The sequence below is a fragment of the Toxotes jaculatrix genome, chromosome 6 (genome assembly GCF_017976425.1).
Source record: "Toxotes jaculatrix isolate fToxJac2 chromosome 6, fToxJac2.pri, whole genome shotgun sequence".
NCBI lineage: Eukaryota > Metazoa > Chordata > Actinopteri > Toxotidae > Toxotes > Toxotes jaculatrix.
The window spans coordinates 22,845,896-22,866,945 of NC_054399.1; the positions used below are offsets into that span (position 1 = coordinate 22,845,896).

The 21,050-nt window shown below is 42.2% G+C and overlaps 1 protein-coding gene across 2 annotated transcripts in view; it reads right to left on the reverse strand.

The window, feature by feature from the left end:
* Positions 1-1,440: 1,440 nt before the first annotated feature.
* si:ch211-191a24.3 (tensin-3) overlaps positions 1,441-21,050 on the reverse strand; it is a 41,430-nt gene continuing 21,820 nt past the window's right edge. For both annotated transcript variants that reach the window (XM_041040294.1, XM_041040295.1), the window contains 11 exons: positions 7,821-7,980; positions 6,729-7,171; positions 6,083-6,166; positions 5,799-5,930; positions 5,393-5,488; positions 4,099-4,176; positions 3,587-3,664; positions 3,181-3,349; positions 2,998-3,066; positions 2,197-2,226; positions 1,441-1,678 (listed from right to left, as the gene is read on the reverse strand). In XM_041040294.1, coding sequence (XP_040896228.1) covers positions 1,537-1,678; positions 2,197-2,226; positions 2,998-3,066; positions 3,181-3,349; positions 3,587-3,664; positions 4,099-4,176; positions 5,393-5,488; positions 5,799-5,930; positions 6,083-6,166; positions 6,729-7,171; positions 7,821-7,980 — 1,481 coding nt within the window. In that variant the 3' untranslated portion in view covers positions 1,441-1,536. The remainder of the gene's footprint in view (positions 1,679-2,196; positions 2,227-2,997; positions 3,067-3,180; positions 3,350-3,586; positions 3,665-4,098; positions 4,177-5,392; positions 5,489-5,798; positions 5,931-6,082; positions 6,167-6,728; positions 7,172-7,820; positions 7,981-21,050) is intronic.

A 21,050-nucleotide genomic window follows, 5' to 3' on the forward strand; every position in this document is an offset into this window, starting at 1 on the left:
AAAGGTTTAGTTCAACCAAAATAACATGCACATTTGGTTTTATTCGCATGGGCTTTGAGATATCTGACCCCGAGACTTTTGCCTCCACCCCAGCGCAGTGGAAGAGAATGTTTGTGATGTTCACAGCATTGAATAATTATATTTAAAGTCACAGTAAGCAATAGTTTCATATAGTTTAAACAACAGATCCCACTGGAACAGTGGAACATTAGCAAGTTAAGATGTTATCAAGTGGTAATGTTTCCGTGTTGTGTTGTTGCTGCTTTCACTGTCACCAAGTGAAAATTAATGAATGGAGTTAGTAGGTCAGAAAGTGACCCTGTTCATCAGAACTACTGTGAGCACCACAAACAAAACAAGACAGAAATCTCAGAACCCGGTATCTTAAAACCTGTTCACATAAAACTGAGACTATCTGCACGGCTACGTTCGACTAAACTGTGAGGAAGGAAAAAAAGTTTCATAACTTGGATGAACTGATCCTTTAACATGGCCTCAGGATCAGAGTTGCTGTGTTAACATTCATTTATAAAATGTGCAAAGACTGTTTGAGCTCTGATTATATTCAAAGAGAAAGTGACTCTTTTTCATGACACCATAGTTGTACATAAATCTGTATTGAAGTCACTGGTGAAGAAACATAACAACTGTATTAGTAATACAACAAGTACACATGGGCAGATCATGTAGTTTTCTTATTGTTATGTAAAATTCTACATCATATTCTCCCCACAACAATATGGGACATAATAGTATAAATTCTGAGGTACACAGCCTTTAATCCTAATGTACAGTATGTGTTAATATACAAAAATATATGACAGGTATATTTTGGAAAAAGAAAGCCTTTTACACATCTGTAAAAAGGGATAAATACTTTGAACAATATATAAACACAACACAATAAATCCATCAGAAGTACAAGGCAACCACATTGTTGGCTTTGTCATGTGACAGGATGGTTGGTTCTGTTTGAACATGGACCTGTGGTTTGCACATAAGAGATGTTGAAACCTTATTTACACATTTTTACCAAGAAGAGACCAAAAGAATTCATAATTATAACCATATTGCTAAGTATATATTTTTGTTCAGAACATGTGATGAGTTATTTTTGTCAGTGACTTCCAGCAACAAGCAAACTCAGTGTAAGTAAGTCTGAAGATACAGGTCAGATAAAGTATTCAGTACATGACACAATCTGATTTTCACTGTAGATCCTCTGTGAAGAAGGGTCAGATTTTTACACTTTTTATAAAAAGGCTCCGGAGACATGTTTGGCATCTTGCATACATGTCTTGGCTCCCTCTGGTGGCAGCATCCTGCAGCGCACTAAGTACAAAGTGCTGGTTCCTCTGCAGGATGGACAAACAGGACCCGGTGCTGAAGTGTGTGGCTTCATGTTTTTTTTTGTTGTTGTTGTTGTTTTTCTTTTCTTTGTTTTGCTCTTGGGATGAAAAGTTGTTTTAGAAGTCTGTTTTTTTTAGGTCTACACTGAAGTTGAGCCTCAGTCTGTAGTCTTGAATATCTCTCACGTTACTTTTTGTGTGACCCGATCATGACCTTTGAGACAAAGTTGACGATGGCACTTGCCGGCTGCTCTGGGTCGTGCTCGGCAAACAGATGGCACATGTTTTCGGTATCACTCTGAGATTTCCTGGCTACAAATCCAAAGATCCTGGCAGAAAGAAATGGGGGGACAGACATGGACATTTATAGAGGAGCAGGGGGAACAATTTTCAATACATCTCACAAACTGTAAATTACAGTGTGAACAGGCGCTTTGGGTGATACCTCACCCAAAATCTAACATTCAAGTTTGAAATACACTTCTCCATTGTCTGTCGATATGCTGCACACACTCACAGACTAGCTGAGGTACAGCTAAATGTGCAGCCTCCATCAGAGCTGCTAAGCTTCAGACAGGGCCATAATCTCTGTGGATGTTTGACACTTTTAACGGCCGTGAAAAGTTTGTTCTTTGTAAAGAAAGAGATGATAGACTGTTCATAGCACCTGTCGTCTAAGCAGGGGTGAGTGTTTGATATTTAAAGATAGATTTTAGATCCCCTGAAGCCTTGGGTCCTGGGTGTTGAACCTCTGGATTTCACATTATCAAACAGCCCTAATATTTCAGCCAGTTTTGGTGAAACCAAACTATACGTATTTATATACAAGCAGACAATAAAAACGTACCTTGCAGTGGATCCGCTGCCTCTTGTCCATCTGTGTAGTCAGAACGACATTATGAAGTTATGAGACTATTTCTGGCCATCAAATGTGTGTGTGTGTGTATCTTACATTAAATATAAATGTATGATGACAGTGCCTCCTCTGACTCAGCTAACACTGACTGTGATAAAGCCACGGATAAGACAAAACTCTGGATACGATATCATCACGATATCAGTCTTCTCCATATTTTGTCTAAATATGGTCACAGCAGGAGCAGCATGTGTCAAATAATGATAATATAAAGTATTCCAATTTTATTATCCAGTTATCTAACACAATAAGAATAATATGAATTATTATCCCTCGCTAGACTTTATTTGACATTTTTACAGTCCTGCAGTTGTTTGAAAACACAGGCTCTAACCCAACATCTGGATTCAAGTTCTCATTCATTGCTACAGAAGGAAGAACCGTATGCTGTCTCAAATTTTGCATGAGGGAGAAATCACTGTACCACCACAATAGACAGATAGAACTAGAACTTTTACTATACATTTCTTTTCCACCATTCCTCCAACAACGGTCCAGTCTTCAGCATTTTGCTTTAATCCAGATTTTTTTCCTGTGAATAAATTACTGTTTCTTGTAGGAGTGGCCATCAGCTAATCAGCACGATTGTCTATCACTGTATCTATTCTGATGTATGGCTTCAATTTTGCATTTATCCAAATAACATCTTAAGATGATTGTGCAAAAACGTTTTCTATTCTATAATGTCAGTTGTGTTATTGCAGTTTCTATAAATGAAGTCACAGCACTCACTTCCTTCCCTGTGGGTCCAGAGAACAGAATATAACGGTGTTGACAGCGTAGTGTCTCCTGAAGAACAACCTGCAGCGCCAAACAGAGACACAGAGCTGAAATAGGGTCTGTGTGAACATGGGGGGTCCTGTGTGATCATGGTCTGTGTGTGTGTCTTTGGTCTGTAGGTGTGCGATTGCTCACTTCCTCTGGTTGTCGGTCAGTGTGATGCCCTGTGCCGACACTTTGAAGTGGACGACAGTCGAGGGCGGCGGAGGGTCCGTGGACAGCGTCATTGTGGTCGCCTTCTGAACTGCCTGGTGTCCCGTCAACGACTCCAGCTCCACAGAGCCCAGGTACCACACATTACACGCTACACAGCAACACAGCAACACAAATTAAAGGACTTAAAGTTTTCAACTTCTGATTTTATTCACTAAAACACAACTCAGGTCTTTTGTATATTTCATATCGGACAAAAACTTCATTGGATTTTCAGTCAATGCTGGGTGTGTTGAGAAAAGATGAATATGCTGTGCACACACACACACACACACATCTAACAAACACACAGCTTTGTGTGCATATGTGGTGTGTGTGTGTGTTGTACCTGCTCCCTGTTTGAGGAGTTCAGCTGCTGAGTTTGTTGCTGTTTGTGCAGATGAGTCATTCAGTTCCTCCACAGGGTCTGCAAGCAAAAACACACCCATACCCACACACACACACACACACACACACACACACACACACACACACACACACACACACACACACACACACACACACACACACACACACACACACACACACCGCACACAAACAGATGAGTTCGCTGCCAAAGACACACAAACTTCTGCAGTGTTCACTGTCCAGCTGCATGCAAACATTTAGAAAAATGTCCTGTAGTTTGTACAAAGTGTTGTTCAAACCTGACTTTGCTTTAACCCACAGTAAAGGTCTCACAATGCTTTACTTCAATTTCAGTTTCAAGACCAAAATAACACTTTATTAAAATATTTTTCTTTTTTTTTTGTTATCCAGCTGTTTGATACCTTTAGAAAAACTGTGCTGCATTGTTGTGTTGCATGTAAACACACACACACACACACACACACACTGTACCTTTATCAGGCAGAATGAGTTTACAAGGCAGAGCCAAAGGGGTGATGGAGTGCTGACACACCAGAGCAGTGAGACTTCCTGTCAGGGAAGAAAAAATAAAAGCATAATTATAATTTTACAAATAGACAGAAAACCAGAGGACTCTTTATTAGTGTGAAGAATTATGTGGAGAATAATGGAGCCAGCTGCACCTTGTTGTACTGACCACTAGAGGGTGGCAGAGGAGACTCATTAAAATCCTGGACCACTGAGTCTTTACAACCTGACTGCGTTAACCCAGGTGGACAATTATCGGATGCATTTGAGGAAACAAACTGCTTACTGCACTGACTTAGAGAGCTGAACACAGCAGTTTAAAATGCCAGCTCAATATAAATGTGCTGTGCTTTATTGTACTGAGAGCAGAGCGGTGTTGGCCTTATGTTGGTGGAGAGCAGTGGAATTGTTCACCTGCCATTAGTTCTACTGTTTAATGCTATTTTCTGCTTCTCCTCTGCTTCAGTTCAGAGGGAAATCACGTTCTGTTTCCTCTGCAGCAATTTTCTGTAACACTTCATTTTACAGGTCAGTGACTTCTTACCAATTACAGACAAGTAAAATGAAGCATAACCTACTCTATTCATCCGAGAGCTGTAGTCACCCCCCACTTTGCAGATAAACATTTTATAAAACACGAGAGTAGTTTTAAAAATGGATGCAATGCAGTAAGTAAAACAGTCAGCATTAGACCACTGCACTACAGTATTAACACAACATTAATTTTACTTAAACTGTTTGATTAACATTGCTTCTAGTTAACATTATCATGGACTTGACCAATGGAATAATCATGTTTACAGGACTGTTTTATCAGTGTGTCAGAGCGTCTTATTCTGTAAAACACTGAGGAGTGTTAGACAACAGAAATTTGCCATTGATTTTGTCATTTTGTCATCTCTGCTTCTCCAAACAAGCAGGATCAGTTTATTCTAATAGATAGATAGATAGATAGATAGATATACTGTATTCATCCCTCAGAGGGAAATTCTTAAATGTGGGATTTAGAGGATTTTTGCATCAATGTGTTTTGATTTGTCAGCTATTTAATTTGCTGAATTACCCTAAAAAGAAACACTGGTTGTATCTGCAAACATTTTCTCAAATGAATTCCTAGAAAATTTACACTATCATGATCAACAATATCAGAATATATAAGTAAACATATAACAATTTATTGCTGACATCTTGCTCAAATATTTAGAAACATTCACCAGATATGATGTAGGACAGACAAATACGTTTACTGTGTCCTCACCAAAGTAGGGCTCATTAGGGCAGCCTTTCAGTCGAACTCCCTTCTGTGTGCACTCTATCAGGAAATGTCTCACCAGCTCGTTGGACAAGTCTCCTACTGCGGAGACACAGAGACTGAATCTCAGTATATTTACTTATGTACAGTACAGAGTTAAATACACGCATGAACTGTCAGTCTGTGTGTTACTAACTTGTGAGAAAATAGCTTTATCAAATAGCATGTATTTCATTATATATCAGAGAGTTACCAGTGGAAATATTAATCTGAGGAAGCAAACTGCACACTGAGTGGTTGAGAAGTTCAAAATGTCAGCTCAGTTTCACAGTGTTGTGCTTTTGTTTGTGCTTTGAGCGTGTACAGCTGAGATGACATCCAGATAAAGCACTTCTCGACATTTTGAACCTACCTTTCTTACTCTGTTGTAACACAGATGGAGGAGGTGTTGCCACCTTCATAGCCAACCCGTACGCCCCACGAAACGAGTGACTGTCTCTGACAACGAACGAGCCCGGCTCTTTGTCCTTTAGCACGGCAATGGCTGTTCAGTGGGTCAACAGAGGGAGGAAACAAAGATTGGCCAAAGTTAGAAACATCATGTCCAGACTGCACATGGAGGGAAACCTTTGCACAAGGGTGTATTATCTGCTCAGAAGTGGCCGTTTGGCTCTCCGGTCCAAAACCAATATTTACCTTGGTCTCTGGAAATGTCAGGCTTGTACCAGAACTTGGAAGTGTCTTGAACAAACTTCACAGTGTCCTGCTTACTGCCAAAGTCTGCAAGACACAGATTAAATCTCTACGTTAGGTTTGAGACAGGCTTTAGCCCAAATATGACAAGAGTGGAAAAAAGAGGGAAAAAAAAGTGAGAGAGACTGTTTGAAGACATAGTTTATAGCTCAACCCTGGTGGTACAGTACACAACCATGCAGATAATTTTAGTTTTACATGTCCAGGCCAGTCTGACTCTGAGATCTTTGTTGCCAACCCAGCACAGTTGAGGTGAATGAAATTTTGTTTGCGGTACTAAAATCATTGAAAATATTTCAGAACCCAGCAGAAACGTGTATTTCGGGAACCAATGTTCCAGTCACTCAGGATATAAAACAGCTTCTCTGTAAAACAGACCTCACTGAGTACAGTTTTCTTTGGTACAATGACGTATCGCTAAAGATTTGTTTATTTTCAACATCACGAATGACTTTGGAAACTGGTCATTGCTCAATGTTTTTTTAGTAATTTGGGTGAACTGATCATTTATAAGTCAAAACGTGGAGTAAAGTTAATCCGTTTAAACCATAGAGAGAAATACAGGGAGCCTAACCCTACGACAGTGTACCTGCTCCGGGTGAAGGGGCCCCACTGAGTCCTCTGAGGGGGTCCGGGGTCATTGAAGACGAGTAAGGGATGCTGATACTGCTACCACTGTGAGGGCTGGAAAACCCGCTTAGAGAAGGGGAGCGGGAGCCAAGATCTCCCCCCTCACCACATCTCCGCTTCTCAGGCAGCAGTGGAGCGGGGCCCCCGTCTCCCCTGAGGTTCAGGCTCCCGAGCCCCTCCACAGCCTCCAGCAGGCTGTGATCCAGGCCGCCGTTCCCCAACAACAACGAGGACAAATCTGTGCTGTCTGTCTCTCTGTGGACACCCAGGCTTTTCAGAGCCCCCCGGGGAGAACTGTGGGCGTTGGGAGTGCTGAGGGACAGAGGGGGTGAGGGCTGGGGGGGATACCGGGAGTTCAGGGAGTTTGGAGTCTGGTCATGCCACACCGAGGGAGGAGTGGCACTGCAGAGGAGAAAGAGGGAGAGTCAGAGGTAGAAATGAAGTGAGCTGTGTGCTCATTCTGTTACTGTCCTTATAAAAACTAAACTAATGCTTGCACATTGACTATGTCCAGGGCTGAGTGTGTATGTGACTGATGTTTTCTTTTTCCCTTGGTATCGAATTTGGTATCAAATTTTTCACTGGTCTTGGCACCGACTACCATATCGTGACATCCCTACGCTCGTGTTACATGTCGTCTAAACACAAGCAGCCATGTAAAAACTGCCAGGTGAAATAGTCTAAAACTGGAAAATCAAATCTGACTGATCAATTGAAGCCAGTTTTCAGTACTTGACAGTTTTTGATTCTCAGCACTACGAAGAAATTTAGGTTCATTCTGAGGTTAATAATCCAAAACAAACCCGGCAGCACAGAGTGAAAATTCAATGCAGAAGTTGGTACAAGCTGTCAAAGAGTCTTTGTTATGATATAATTTGTTTATGGATGTCATAATAATGTCTTAACATGACTGTGGCCATGATTTGTTCATGTAAGCATGAAACACATAGTACCTTTAGTACCTTTTTTCAACCCATATGTTGTACACTGTGTAAATGCACTAGGAACCAGGTGTGTGTGTGTGTGTGTGTGTGTGTGTGTGTGTGTGTACCTGTCTGTGTGTGGGAGGGGGCTTCCTGATGATGACACTGAGCACATGGAGCCAAAAATCCTCTGACAGGAAGCAGGAGTGACTGACACATCGGATCTGAACAGGTCTCCCTCTGAGGAGCCGCCACTGTGGTTCATGCTGTCCAGGAAATTCCGGGAATCTAAAAAAAAAAAAGAAAAGAAAAGAAGAATTAGGTCAATCCTCTTTTACTACATATCGTCATCATTTAAACAACTGAACAGATGTTAAAAATCAGAGAACCAGACACAGCTCTGTAAACTGTAACCACTACAGTGATACTACCTGCTGCCTGTGTTTGATTTCGTTGGGACCCAAACTTTGTTTGAGTAATCAACGTGTAACGGCAGAGCAGAAACACACCTGTCATTTGTCACAGAAATTTCTTTAACCTTTATTTTTTCAGGGAATAATTCCTGGAGTTGGGAGTGGGAGTGGAACGTTTTTTGTTTCCAACCTACAGTCTTATCTCGTCTCAACGTCTTTAACCATCTGACTTTATTTTCATAGTACTAAACCAGTATTACAACTGTTTTCTCATAACATCACCATGTTTTCTCAAAGTTTCTAGACTTTCTTCACAAAATCTCACAAAATTTTCTTTCAAACTTGTCCCTAAACCTCTGAGTGGTTGTATCAGCAAGATGTAAATAAGATGTAAATAAATCTAATTTTCAGTTTCCCATTAGATCATCCTTCAGTCTGAATCATCCACATCTAATAGTACTGGGTAATAATGTGTCATCTTAAAGGCCTGTTACAGTTCGAGTTTATTTTTATCCAATTATTTACACATAGTGCTCGAATTAGTTTTTCCTTCATATTCCTCCAGGATTTTTTTTTAATTCTGAATTCTGAGTTTGAAATTTTGGGACATACACCTTCACTTTCTTGCTGAGAGTTAGGCAGTTCACGTCCCTGCTGCTGTTGAACTACAGACATGAGAGCAGTATTTAACTTTTTGCGTAACCCTCTTCAAGGAGGCGAATAAGAAAATTTCACTGGAACTTAAATTTGAGCAAAGCAGAGATTGACAGTCGATAGTCAGCAGAAGTGTAGAAGTGTGTGTGTGCGTGTGTGTGTGTGTGTGTGTGTGTGTGTGTGTGTGTGTGTGTGATGTTTAAGGGCATTTCAAACATCCCAACACAACATCCTGACATTCTGACAACACAGTGTGTCATTCAGCAAACACTGGGGCAGGCCTCCTCAGGCCACGGACAGGCCTGTGAAGCACGATGACTCACCGTGAAAAGAGTCACTCATTATAAAGAGCTCCTTGTTTCGGACGGCGGCCCCCCGTCCCTTCCTCCCTCACCCCCCTCCCTTCCCCTCTTCCGCTCCTTCCCTCCATTCAAGCACTCAGAGATGGAGGAATTTGGACTCAACCACCAGCTTTGTCTGTGATCACACTGGACAGGCTACAGCATCTCGAGTGGATTATATAATCACACGTGTGCTGTTAATGAATGTGAGGAACGCATGAATGCGTGCATGATGCAACAGCAACACACGCAAACTACAAATGTGAATTTAATATCTGAGTGTGTCAACAGTAATTGCAGAGTGCTGAACAAAGTTACACGTCCTATCAGATGTATTTCAGGGACGAAAACTGTCCTTAGACATTTATTAGAAACCTACTGCATGGTTACCTGTTAATTTACAGATTAAGATTTTACAAATTAAAACCATCAATTTACAGTATAGTCAAAATTAGCTCCACCTTGACCAACTACAACATTAAAGTGCTATTCACATATTAAAATACAACATAACCTTTGTTTGTTTAATGATGTAACACTGAAATTTATATTTATTTTGCCTGAGAACCCCCAGTCGCCCCAAAAAGCCCCAGACTCACTGTATCAGTGGTTATTTTGTTACAGCGTTTGAACCACTTCAATTCTGTGGCCCTTTCTTGCAGAAGGACCCTGTGCTCATATGGCACATGTTCATAAATAAAGTGCTGTTTAACACTGTGGAGGATCCAACAGATAATTTTTGCCCAGGATCCTTCTCTGACAGCTTAATCCCACCATGGGTGTTTTACCTCAGTGCATTTCTGAATGCAGGGCTTTAAATTGTAATGGTGAGTTGTAAGAATCTCTGTTAAGTATCTCCCACCACTGGTGAAAAGGTTTGATGTGACTTTCCCACAGCAGAAGGCTTCCCACACAAATGTCTGCGATGCCTACATTATGAATGGTGTATCAGATATCGCTGATATCTGAACGTACTGGCAGCTGCTCTTAGCAAGTCTCACTCACAACATAGTGTTTGTCCATAAATCTATAAAGTGTGGAAGTTGGCAGAAATGCACAGTAACAGATAAAGTACAATTCTGAGGAGCTTTACATACAAAACATCACTTCTTAAAATATTCTGCACTTTCTCTTCTATTTTCTTCTCCCCCACTGCTTATGGGTATTGAGTAATAATATTGTGCAGTTATCAGTATTACGCCTGGTATGTTATATAATCTGTGTCCAGGTTATTCATCTTTCTTTGATTTAAAAATGCATAATCGGGCACCTGCTGTGCAAAACAGCCCTTCAAATTTACCGTTTTATTTGTGTCCAAATACAATGAAAAAAGTATGTGCACTGCTTTCTGCTATACGATGACCCCACTGTGTGTCTTATACTCAAACACAAGCACTCAACACTCGACTTAAACTCTTAGAGGTTAAAGGTCAAGGGCCCAGAGCAGATTATGTTGTGGTCTGCCTCAAATAAGGCCTTACCCTCACATCACTAACACAGAGACACTAATGCTGACTCCTGCACAGAAAGCAGATAACCCAAGTTTGTAGTTGTTGTTGTTGTTGTTTGTAGGAAACAAACACGAGCTGAGGGGAATGCACTGAGGGCAGCAGGATTCCTCAAACATTCCCACAGTCGCTGTCAGTTTTTCTCTCTCGGGACTTTTCCCAGAGAGCAGCCGGGCTTCATCTCTCTCTGTTCCCACGGCTGATTCCTCTCACTGTGGTTTGTCACATCTGCTGCTCCACAGCTCGTCCCAGCTCATCCTCTTAATTACAGAACAGCCCTGAACTGCGGCAACACCGGCTGACCCCACCCTGACCTCTGACCTCAGGGCGGACTCCGCTCTGTAAGGCTTCCCTTGTCGTTATTACGCCCTCACACACCTTTCACTTCATGTTTCCATGCTGATCAGTATCCATAGCTACTCATGTTCATCCAGACAGGGATTAATGAAGAATCCTGGAGAGGCAGACTGAGGGAGAACATTATGGGCCCAGTGTGAAACTCTTTCACCTCCAAAATAAGAGCTTTCTCTTCTCTAAAACTATATTTGCTGAAAGTGTGAATGTGACAGAAGCTCTGCTTGGCACTAAACATCAATACTAATCTGATATCAACTGAAATGTGTTTGTCTGCATCAGAAACTGTCAAGTGCTGAAAGCTGGCATCATACGTCAGGTCAGATTTATGCTGTTTACATATCGATAATATATTTCTGTGATAACTGTGATCTTACTTGATGATTATGTGACATGTCTACAGAAACAAATCTTCCAAGTTAAACAGCAAAACATGATGTGTATAATTCTGACTAATTTTCTTATTAGTAACTACTTTTTCACTCCATGTACTGTGTACATGTGTTATCACTTAACATTGTGTGTATATGTTTTATTTTTTTAATTAGAAATTGGCTCATACTGTTGCTTCTGCCAGTGAAGCTTCGTTGAATTGAACTGAACTGAGAGAGTGAGAGACACAAACATCTGACAAACTCTACCTTCCATGTTACACTTATTCTCCGAAAAGCTTTGAGAGTTTCTCCTCTTTCATTTTCTCAACAGTGTTTTTCTGTCTGTTGTTTTCTCCTCACTTATGCAGCTCTGAGAACAAAGCCTCTTCAGTTTGGGTCGAACAGTGCAAAACCAATTCCAGATGGCACAGACCCATGTGGGCACGACTGCCAACCTCCACCAGCCAGTAAACCCCCCCACTCCACCAAACCCCTCTCAAAACCTGTAACACACATATGTGTGCGCTACACAAACTAACAGATACACACACTTGGCTGATGCCACACAGAGATGGTTTATCTGAAGATGTGTGCATACCTTCAGGCTTGACATAGAGCTAAAGCCCATTAATCAATAGTGAGGTTATCTGGAGTTAAAATCTCCCTTCATATTTCCCACCTCGGACCTTACTGCACGAGTAGGATGATATGAACAGCAGCGGAAAGAAAAACAGAGAAGAAATGCAGAGAAGAAAAACATACGGCCGTCACATGTTCAGTGCAGCTACAGAGCTGCTGTGTTTCATCTGACAAAGAAACACTTCTCCGTCTCTCTTTTATTCCTCCACTCACGCATCCAAACATTTACTCGCTCACCAGCGTCACAGAGGACTGAGAGATGATCCTACACACACTTCATTAAAAAAAAATCAGACACACACACACACACAGTGATGCACATGGAGGACAACAGTGGGTTTGCAGACTCCCCTCTGACCGCAGGAATGTGAGTGCAAGCACTTTGTCACTTTGTCTACATACACACACACACACACACACACACACACACACTGACACACACACACAGACACACAATCTGAGGCTGACAGGTCTGAAGGTCTGTGGCATGTTACAGCTGTTCAGAGCGATCACAGGCTGCAGCTTCTCAAAGGGATGAAGGGGAGAGAAGGCCAAAGAGCAGCCCTGAGAAGAAGCAGGAACAAAATGAGGAGGAAGACACCTGCTGCTGCCCTGAGTCCCACTGAGGCTCCATATTCACCGGAAATACTTTTATTTAATTTAATACTTAAATTAAAATGACAGTTGTCAAATATAAATAAAGACTTCAACACAGTATACCTGACAGTATCTGAAGTACTGTCCAGTTCCTGTGCATCAGAAGCTGAGCTGAAGTTACTTGAATGACTTGAATTATTTAATGACCTGAGCCGAAGAAGACACGATGACCTGAGCTGCACTGATAAAAATATAAATGAAGATAAAAGGATCCAGAAATAATAAAAACTCCATACTCTTTCTTGCTAAGATACCAACAGATCAATTTCAAGGTCACAGAAAAGAAAATACTGATGTGGAAATCTGTGCAGGGATTAATAAACGAAGGGAAAGGACTGATAAACCAAGCATCTGTTAAACTGCAGCCATGGACTAAACATCTTAAAGCTCTGCCCTGTCTTGTGTAAACAACAAGGAGGGAGACAAAACTCTAATTCTGACTGGGTGATTGGCTCCATTTACCATTTACCTGGTTTTAACATGACTTTTAGAGGACACTGTGTGTAACTGAGTTTGTTGGATGAGAACGTTGAGACTGAACCCGACAGTAAATGTGCCGTTATGACAAAACCAGGAGCCAAAAAAAGAGGCTAAAAGGCTCCATGAAGCTGCAGAGTTGGTGGTAATTCTCTGTGGGCCTGTCAGCAGGATTGAGTTATAGTGAAAATATATATGATATATAATATATATATAATATATAATATATAATATATTCAGTGGAGCTTTAAGAATTATTGAGTGCTCTCTGCCACAGAACATCCAGCTCTCTCCTTGGCATCACTTCCCGCTACATCAGAATGTGATCAGTTGTGGAGCTTTACCCTCCCTACTTCAGTAAAAATCAGTCACCCCCAGTCCCTGCTGTGTCTTCCCTCCTCCTCCTATTCAGGAGCTCTGAGTGCCTGAGCAGAGCATTTTTCCGTGGAGAGGATGAACTGGTAGGCGGTCATCTGTAAATCAGATTCCTCTGCTCTCTGCTGCTGTTTGGACCGACAGCTTTATCGACTCAGTGAAGTGGCAGAGGAGAGGCCGCGTTACGAGAGTGAAGAATAACAGCACCACAAGTGGAGAGAGAGGGTGAAGGGTAACGGTGAACAAGGCTGTATTTAAAGACAACACTGTCATGGCCAAGGTGTTTATTGGTGTCTGAAGTGTTCTGATAACGAGCTGATGGCTTTATAAACGGCATTTAGAGCCACTGCTATGGTTTCACTCACAGTTTGACTCGTGATACAGCAACAACAATAAAGACTGACTCAGTGATACTTCACGCTTCACAAACAGCACTGTTAGGGATGGGTTCTGACTGCCAGGAAAAAAAAAAAGACTGATGATGTACACATATGTGTGATATGTCAGCGATGCTCTTGTTAACAGTAAGAACTTGTGTTTTTTTTTTTTTTCCTAACAGAGGACGAGCGTTTGGCCCCAGCCTATCACAGGTATTACGCTGTAACCTGGGTCCCATCGGACTCTGTGATCGGTTGCCAGGCAACAATGACTTCAACAACTTCAGGTAATGTTAATCATATTATCTGAGTGATACAGTAGATTAATAATTATATTATATTACTTTTGCCATGTTGCTTTTACTTTAGCCCTGCTACGCTTCAGCTCAGCAGAACGTCCACAGTTTAGGTTTGACAGTCGACAGTTTGAGAGTCAGCGTCACGCTTCTCTGGTTATTCGTCCTTAAATATTTTTATTACTTACAGAAAGCAGAGGTCTTTATTCCCTAAGAAACTAATTTCTGAAAAAGACTCAACAAGGGATTCGAAAGGATTTGGTTTAGATAAAATGCAATAATCGACCCCCGTCCCTGAACGCTGCCGGTACTCTGTTCAAGTTCCACTTAACATCAATGATTTCATGTATTGAGAGAGTCTGAGCTGCAAAACAGTCCCAGATATTTGATCATGTTTTGAAGTGAAACTGCTCAGACTTTACCCATCTGGAGAAGCGCTCATGGGTTTTTCTCTGCTGGTGGGTTCGCACATGACAGTAGTTACAACAGGCCACTGTGCTGCAGGCAGCTCTTTCTAACTTGTTGTTATGGAAACGTGGACAGATATGGACACACGCTTCACTCTCTTTGTCAACAAAGTTTCAGACAGTGTTTTTTTTTTTCACTGCTGCTTTGTGACCTTTATGAGCCACCTTCAGCGTGTGTTTCTAAGCAGGGTTGCGGCATCTAGGTCAAAACTGGCTAAATGTGGTTCAATAGCTGGAAGGTTCCCAGTGATCCACAGGAAAGAGTTTGAATCTTTGATCATCGGTCACAGAGCAGCTGTCATTGAGAAACATGTCACACTCATGCATCCCTCTCTCCATCAGGCAGAGGACAGGGGTTCATGTATACCGCCTACTTCTTTTGGTTCATTGCTGTGAGATCTGCAAAACCAGAAACCGCCACTGTGTCCCAAAACTGTTGAATGATCTGAAGATGACCTGATGAACGAATGCTCAGCTGACACAAACAGCTCTCAGACTTTCTCTGGGTCCCCTGAGGCTGTTTCTCGTTCTTTTGCCCCTGTTTGTATGTAGACTGCGTTTGCTGGGCTGCGTTCAGACCTACAGTCAGACCACTGCGTTAGCACAGCAAAAGAAATGCACAGTAGTCCAGCCAAAAAGTTAAACCACGCTTGTGCCACAGTCTTTGCCTGGTTCCAGATTTCGGTTCCACCACCCACACCTCTGATTAATTCACCAACTCAGACAGGTCTGGTGTTGAGCTCACTGATGGCTATTTCAGCCAGTTTTTGATCAAAGCCTTGTAGGTGGGACTAAGAATGTCAATGTCACCTACTGAACCTCGCTGCATCCATGAAAAACTGAAGCAGCTGTACACGTTCTACAAAGATAACAACTCTTTAATCAACATATTTATACACTCCTCCTAACAAAACTCACACCACGGCTTCTGTCAGCTGAAAATCACGTCAGCGGCACAATTACGCCACTTGCTACTGAAAACAAAATAACCTCCCCTCTCAACAAGTCAACAGGAACACAGCGTCGGACGCAGTGAATGAAGTGAAATGAAATTTGAGTGTGATCATCAGGGGACCACAGTTCAGGTTTTCCATATTCATAACTGGGAAGGTAAAAGTCGTTGAAGGAAGGAAAGGTTGTTATAGTTTGGACTAGTTTTTGCCTGGGTGGTTTCCACCAATGGAAAGTTCAGCTATGAGTAATAACTGATGACTGTCAAAACCAAATGTAATTTCAGTTAATTACAACTAAGCTGAAACTTAACTTCGGTTTTGAGTTTCTCTGATGAAACAGAAAACCGGAGGCAACAGGCTCAGTTATTTGGGCCTCTTTTATGACAACTGGGCAGCATCCAGGCTCTGACTGAGCTCCTTTTTTGTCGGTTCAATCTGGCAACACCAGGTTGAACTTCTTGTTGTGGTAACTTTCCATAGTTGTAAAATCCCGTGCCACAAGTGGCGACTGGCATCTGATCAGCCTGCAAAATGTAGTTCTTAATTGGTACTCGCTCATTTTTCTGCCTCGCTGCAGCTCTTACTGAGGAAATGTCACATGGACAGCTTTTAGACTCCATACTTCCTCTGGTTTCACAGGTTTTGTGGTGCTGTTGTAAACTGCAGACGTACCAGACACCATTACATCACCAGAGCTCGCATGTAGAACAATTGATGATCTGGTACGTCTCACACAGGCTGCGATTGTGACAACACAGACCACTTGTTGATTAATGCTCAAGGGAATACAATCCCTGTTTCCCTTTTTCCATTTTGGTCTCTGCACCCTCCGCTGGCCCCTCTGTCCACTGTGCTGTCAACATTTTCCACCCTTGTGGCTTAAATTTTCTGCCTCTTTGCCCTTAATTTCCTGCAGTCATGCAAAAGTCAAACATTTCTCACACAGCAAAATGAATCGATTATCAAAATATCCACACAGTGTTTCAGAACAGCACTTGTCAATAACTTTATCCTGTAGAGAGATGGTCTGTTTTCAACCTGCTCACAAGACAAATGCACAGCTTCCTGCTGAGTTTGGAGCTCTGTCTCTTTCATTAGAAACTAATCTGCCAGTTTTCTTGATTAATCCATAATCCATACATTTGGTAGCACTTCATTCATTTCTTGAAAGAACTTCTTTTCATATGAAACTGCTGCTGCAAAAGTTTCAAACTAGTTAACTTGTGGCTCAGCGGGATGTTGCTTTATCGTGTATGACATCTCTGGCAGATGTGGGAAACACAGCAATAAGCAACCCAACAAAAACAGGAATCTTCAAAGACTTTTTTGCTTCAGTCTGGGTCAGTAGTGCAGAAAAAAAGGGGGGGAGCAGCCTCCCTCGGTTAACCACCAATACATCAGCCTTCCGTGACTGCATGATGGAGGCCAAAATAGTCTTTAACAGGATGAGATCATGAACGAAGCAGTGGAACAAACCACCTCACCATCCCACCAAATGGGAGATGTCAGAGGAGCTGCAGACACCGCTGTCCAGAACGTTAGAGCAATAACAAAGAAAACGTCTTTTCACACACAGAGAAAGAGAGAGAGAGAGAGACGGAGAGATGAGGCTCAGAGGGATCTGACAGAAAAATGCCAGAAGCTGTCTGCAAAATACCAAAGGCCTGGAGGAGAGAGGGGAAGTGTTTCTGTGCATGTATGCCCTCCTTAAAATTCCCAGGAGTGAGAGATAACGCTGTATAAACAAGAGAGAGAATGAACAGAAAACAGAGAAGACTGGGAGAAGGACAAGGAATAAAGAAAGCAAGGAGGAGAGGAAAAGTTCATAAACCGCTCAGAAAGATGAGAGTGGAAATGGGGAACTTTGATGGTTTGTAGCTTGTTTATACAAACACGTGAAGAAAACACGCATTCTTTCATTGTTCCTGACACATGTGAGCGTGCACGTACATACCCAGAGATGCAGTCATGATGTGACACTCTCAGAAGTAATCCTGAAATTAGCCGGTTTCCTGTTTACCCCCCAGATTTTGGGATCTCTCCTTCCCCTTCCTGCTCCAAAGTCTTTATCTGTCTCTGGTCCGCTCTGCCTCCCCAGCGTGAATGAAACTCTCCCTGTTACCAGAACCTCCTCCTCTCTCTCTGTTTCACTTCTGTCTGCAAACTGAGCCCGACTCGCTGAAGCTTTTTTTTTCTCTCTTTTTTTCTTTTCAGGGGCTAGATAGTTTCGCCACCATGCCCAATTCCTTTCGTCCCCCAGATGGAAAAGTAAGCCTCCCGTTTGTTCCTGGCTTGTTGTGACACCGCTCGACTTCTGGGTTTGTATGGAGGGAGGGACAGAAAGAGGGAGGGAGGGTGGGAGAAAGGAGAGGTAGAGAATTTCTCCCCCCTCCCCTCCATCCTTGCCTACATACCCTCCCTCCATCCCTCCCTCCTCTTCCTCTCACTGACCACTGAGCATTGTTCCTGCCGGGCCGCTACGAGCACTTTCTCCCAATCAGAGTGGATTCCAGTGGGGTCAGAGGTCACATGAGGCCTTTTATGGACCACAGAGAGGAGGAGGCGGTGGTGGGGTTTGGTGGTGAGGTGGTGGTTGGCGACCGGGAGGGGGGTTTCTATGGCCTCTCTGTCAGGGCATGTGTGTCCACTCCCACCATCTGCTTGCCACAAACACAGAGACAAAGGCATGCAGACACACACACTGACTGTGTCTCCTGCCATGTGTCTAATCTTAGCACATCATAAATTACACCACAAAGCTCTTGATTGAATTGTGTTGAGTTTACTTTTGTTTCGGTGGAAGCATGTGTTGCATGCCTTATTTCAACCTGGAGTGGAAATGAGCTCCGTCCATCTGTGCTACTCAATTATCCGTCTTCATTTTATTTAAAGAACAATACAAATGTAAACAAAAGCCTTTAAGAGCATCAGAAAACAGTCAGAGCTCAGATTTAGACACGCTGACCGCTAACTGACTGCTGGCCAAAGCTTCACAGAAGAATAATGAGAGTATGAGGGTTTCATTTAAAATGAGAGTCTGATTTCCCAAAATGTTGAACTGTTCCTTTAAAAGAATTGTTGAAAAAGTTTCATGGAGGACATCAAGGTTGTGTCTTTAAGACACAACCTTGATCAGAATTGAAAAGAAAATCCAGCTTGTCAACAACAATAATAATAATTTTAAAAAAGTCCTTACTGATAAACCAACATTTAGACACAATTAGATCTTACCCCGCTATTAAAAACACTTTAAGTTGTCTAAGCTGTTTTCTTTAGCTTGATAGTTGTAATAACATGACAAGTCATATTTTCATACTTTTCACTGTGATTAGTGATTTTCTTTTATCGTCTACTATTTTCAGGTATTTGCTCTTTAGTCAACATTTGTCATTTTTAAATATACTTTGAAAATGAAGTGACTTATAATAAAAGTAATACAGGCCAGTTCTCTGGTGTTACAGATGCAGATACAGGATCAGAGAACAGTAATAACTTTGATTTGGTTGCCGTTTGTATTGGAGACCTGTCGATCAACTTTACAGCAACTGCAGCTTCAGTCCTTTTGTTTACTCGTGGATCACAGATCATACGTTTAGTTCAGTTGGTAATTAAACTATAAAACACTTTTGAGATCTATTATCTGTCACTCAGTCATCACCGACAACCAATCTCATCGTCTGAAGGAGAACCACTCCCCTGTACTTTCCCCTGACCTTTGACCCCCTGAGTTTCAGACAGTCCAGTGTTTGTCTGAGCGGACCATCTGCCTTTGCTAAACCTCAGCTCATAACAACATCTACATTCCTTTGGCTGAAACCTACTTCCGCTGGATGAGAGCTTCTGTATATAACAGTTTATTTTGATTCGGCCTCATGTACACAGAAGAAATGTTATTACATAACATGTCAGAGCTGAGCTGAGCTGTCACGAGGAAATGAACGTTCACAGGAACAGAGACAACAGCAGAGTTCATCTCTGGGCTGATGCAAAGCAAAACACCACGATGAAGTTACAATGGCTAAAGTATGGAAAAGACATAGAGAACGCCTTTCATCTGTTGCTGTTAGATGAAAACTTTTTATAATGTTACATGTAATTTTGTTGAATTCCGTGTTTCTCTGTCTGTAATTATAATTCCGTTTTGTAATTTAAATTAAGGTAATAGATGTGTTCGCGTCTGTGTGTCTGAGCCTTACCAACACCAGCACATATGTCATGCTACAATCCCAGCATTCCCAGTGTGATCAGCCTGGTGATAACGCTGTGGGAACTCACCATGCTGCAGGGCTCAGTGTGGCACTGAGTGCGCCACTGTTGTTCTGCTGCTGCCCACAGTAATCACTCCCCACATTACAGCAGCCTTGGGTCAATTTGTGATTACATTAATGACTGTAAACATAAAATAAAAAATAATTTAAAGGGGGAAATCTGACTGTTCTGCCCCGACATGGCAAATTGTTTCCCAGACTATCGTCTGCCTTCAACGTGGGAAACAGGAAACTCTCGTCTGCCCCCAAAATGGGAGCGAGGCAAAGATATTCTGTGTCCTTTGTTAATTCTTCTGTCCATCCAGCAGAAAGAAAGAATCTGGTGTTTTTCTGTACACAAATAATAATTACTCTTTCATCAGCTCTCTCTCCATCCTGCCGCCTCTGTTCTGACAAACATGTTTAACACACAGACCTGCCCTTTAAAACAGTGAACTGGTCTGTCTGCAGCACGCAGGGAAATGCCATCATAAATATCACTTTAGTTTTGGAAAAATATTCACAAATCACCTTTAAATAAAGGAGTTGAGCTGTTTCCTTTAGGGTGGAGGTAACTATGGACCCCCACAGGGGCAGCAGATTCAAATATACCTTTTTTGTATATGCAGTAAAATGACATTTGCTCAGGCTGCCTGTAATGCAGCTGCTCAGTTGAGCCTCTGACTGAAACAGGCAACATTAGCTCCGGGCTCTTTAAGGCCACCGAGTCCAGTCTGGTGAGCTGCACCACCCAGCCCTGTGGTGCTTGTGAGCACCGCCTCGTCCTCTTAACAGTGTGGAGGTTCTGAAACCATTTTTTAAAACCACTCATAAGATCATTTATTGGAAATGGCAGCTTCTCAAATCTGTCTGAACAGGTTCATGGACAGCTCAACATCCACAGCAACAAAGATCACAGTGGGACGTGTGTCCCCTCAGCTGTGGGCTCACAGATTTTTACATGTATTTGCCTCATCTTTTGATACAGCTATACGTTAATCTGAATGTAAATGTGTCTCATGTCGTCACATCACGCGTGGCCTTTAGTTTCATCACTGTAAAGGCACAAGAAGTTGAGAGCCACCACAGGAAAACGACAGCCACCGAGATCAGATATGAAACTCAGCCACTGAAAGACGCATGTGTTGTTTGACACTACAGTAAATTCCTCCTGCAGCTGTGTGGTACATATCTCCTCAAGCAGGATGTCCCAGCAACAAAAGACC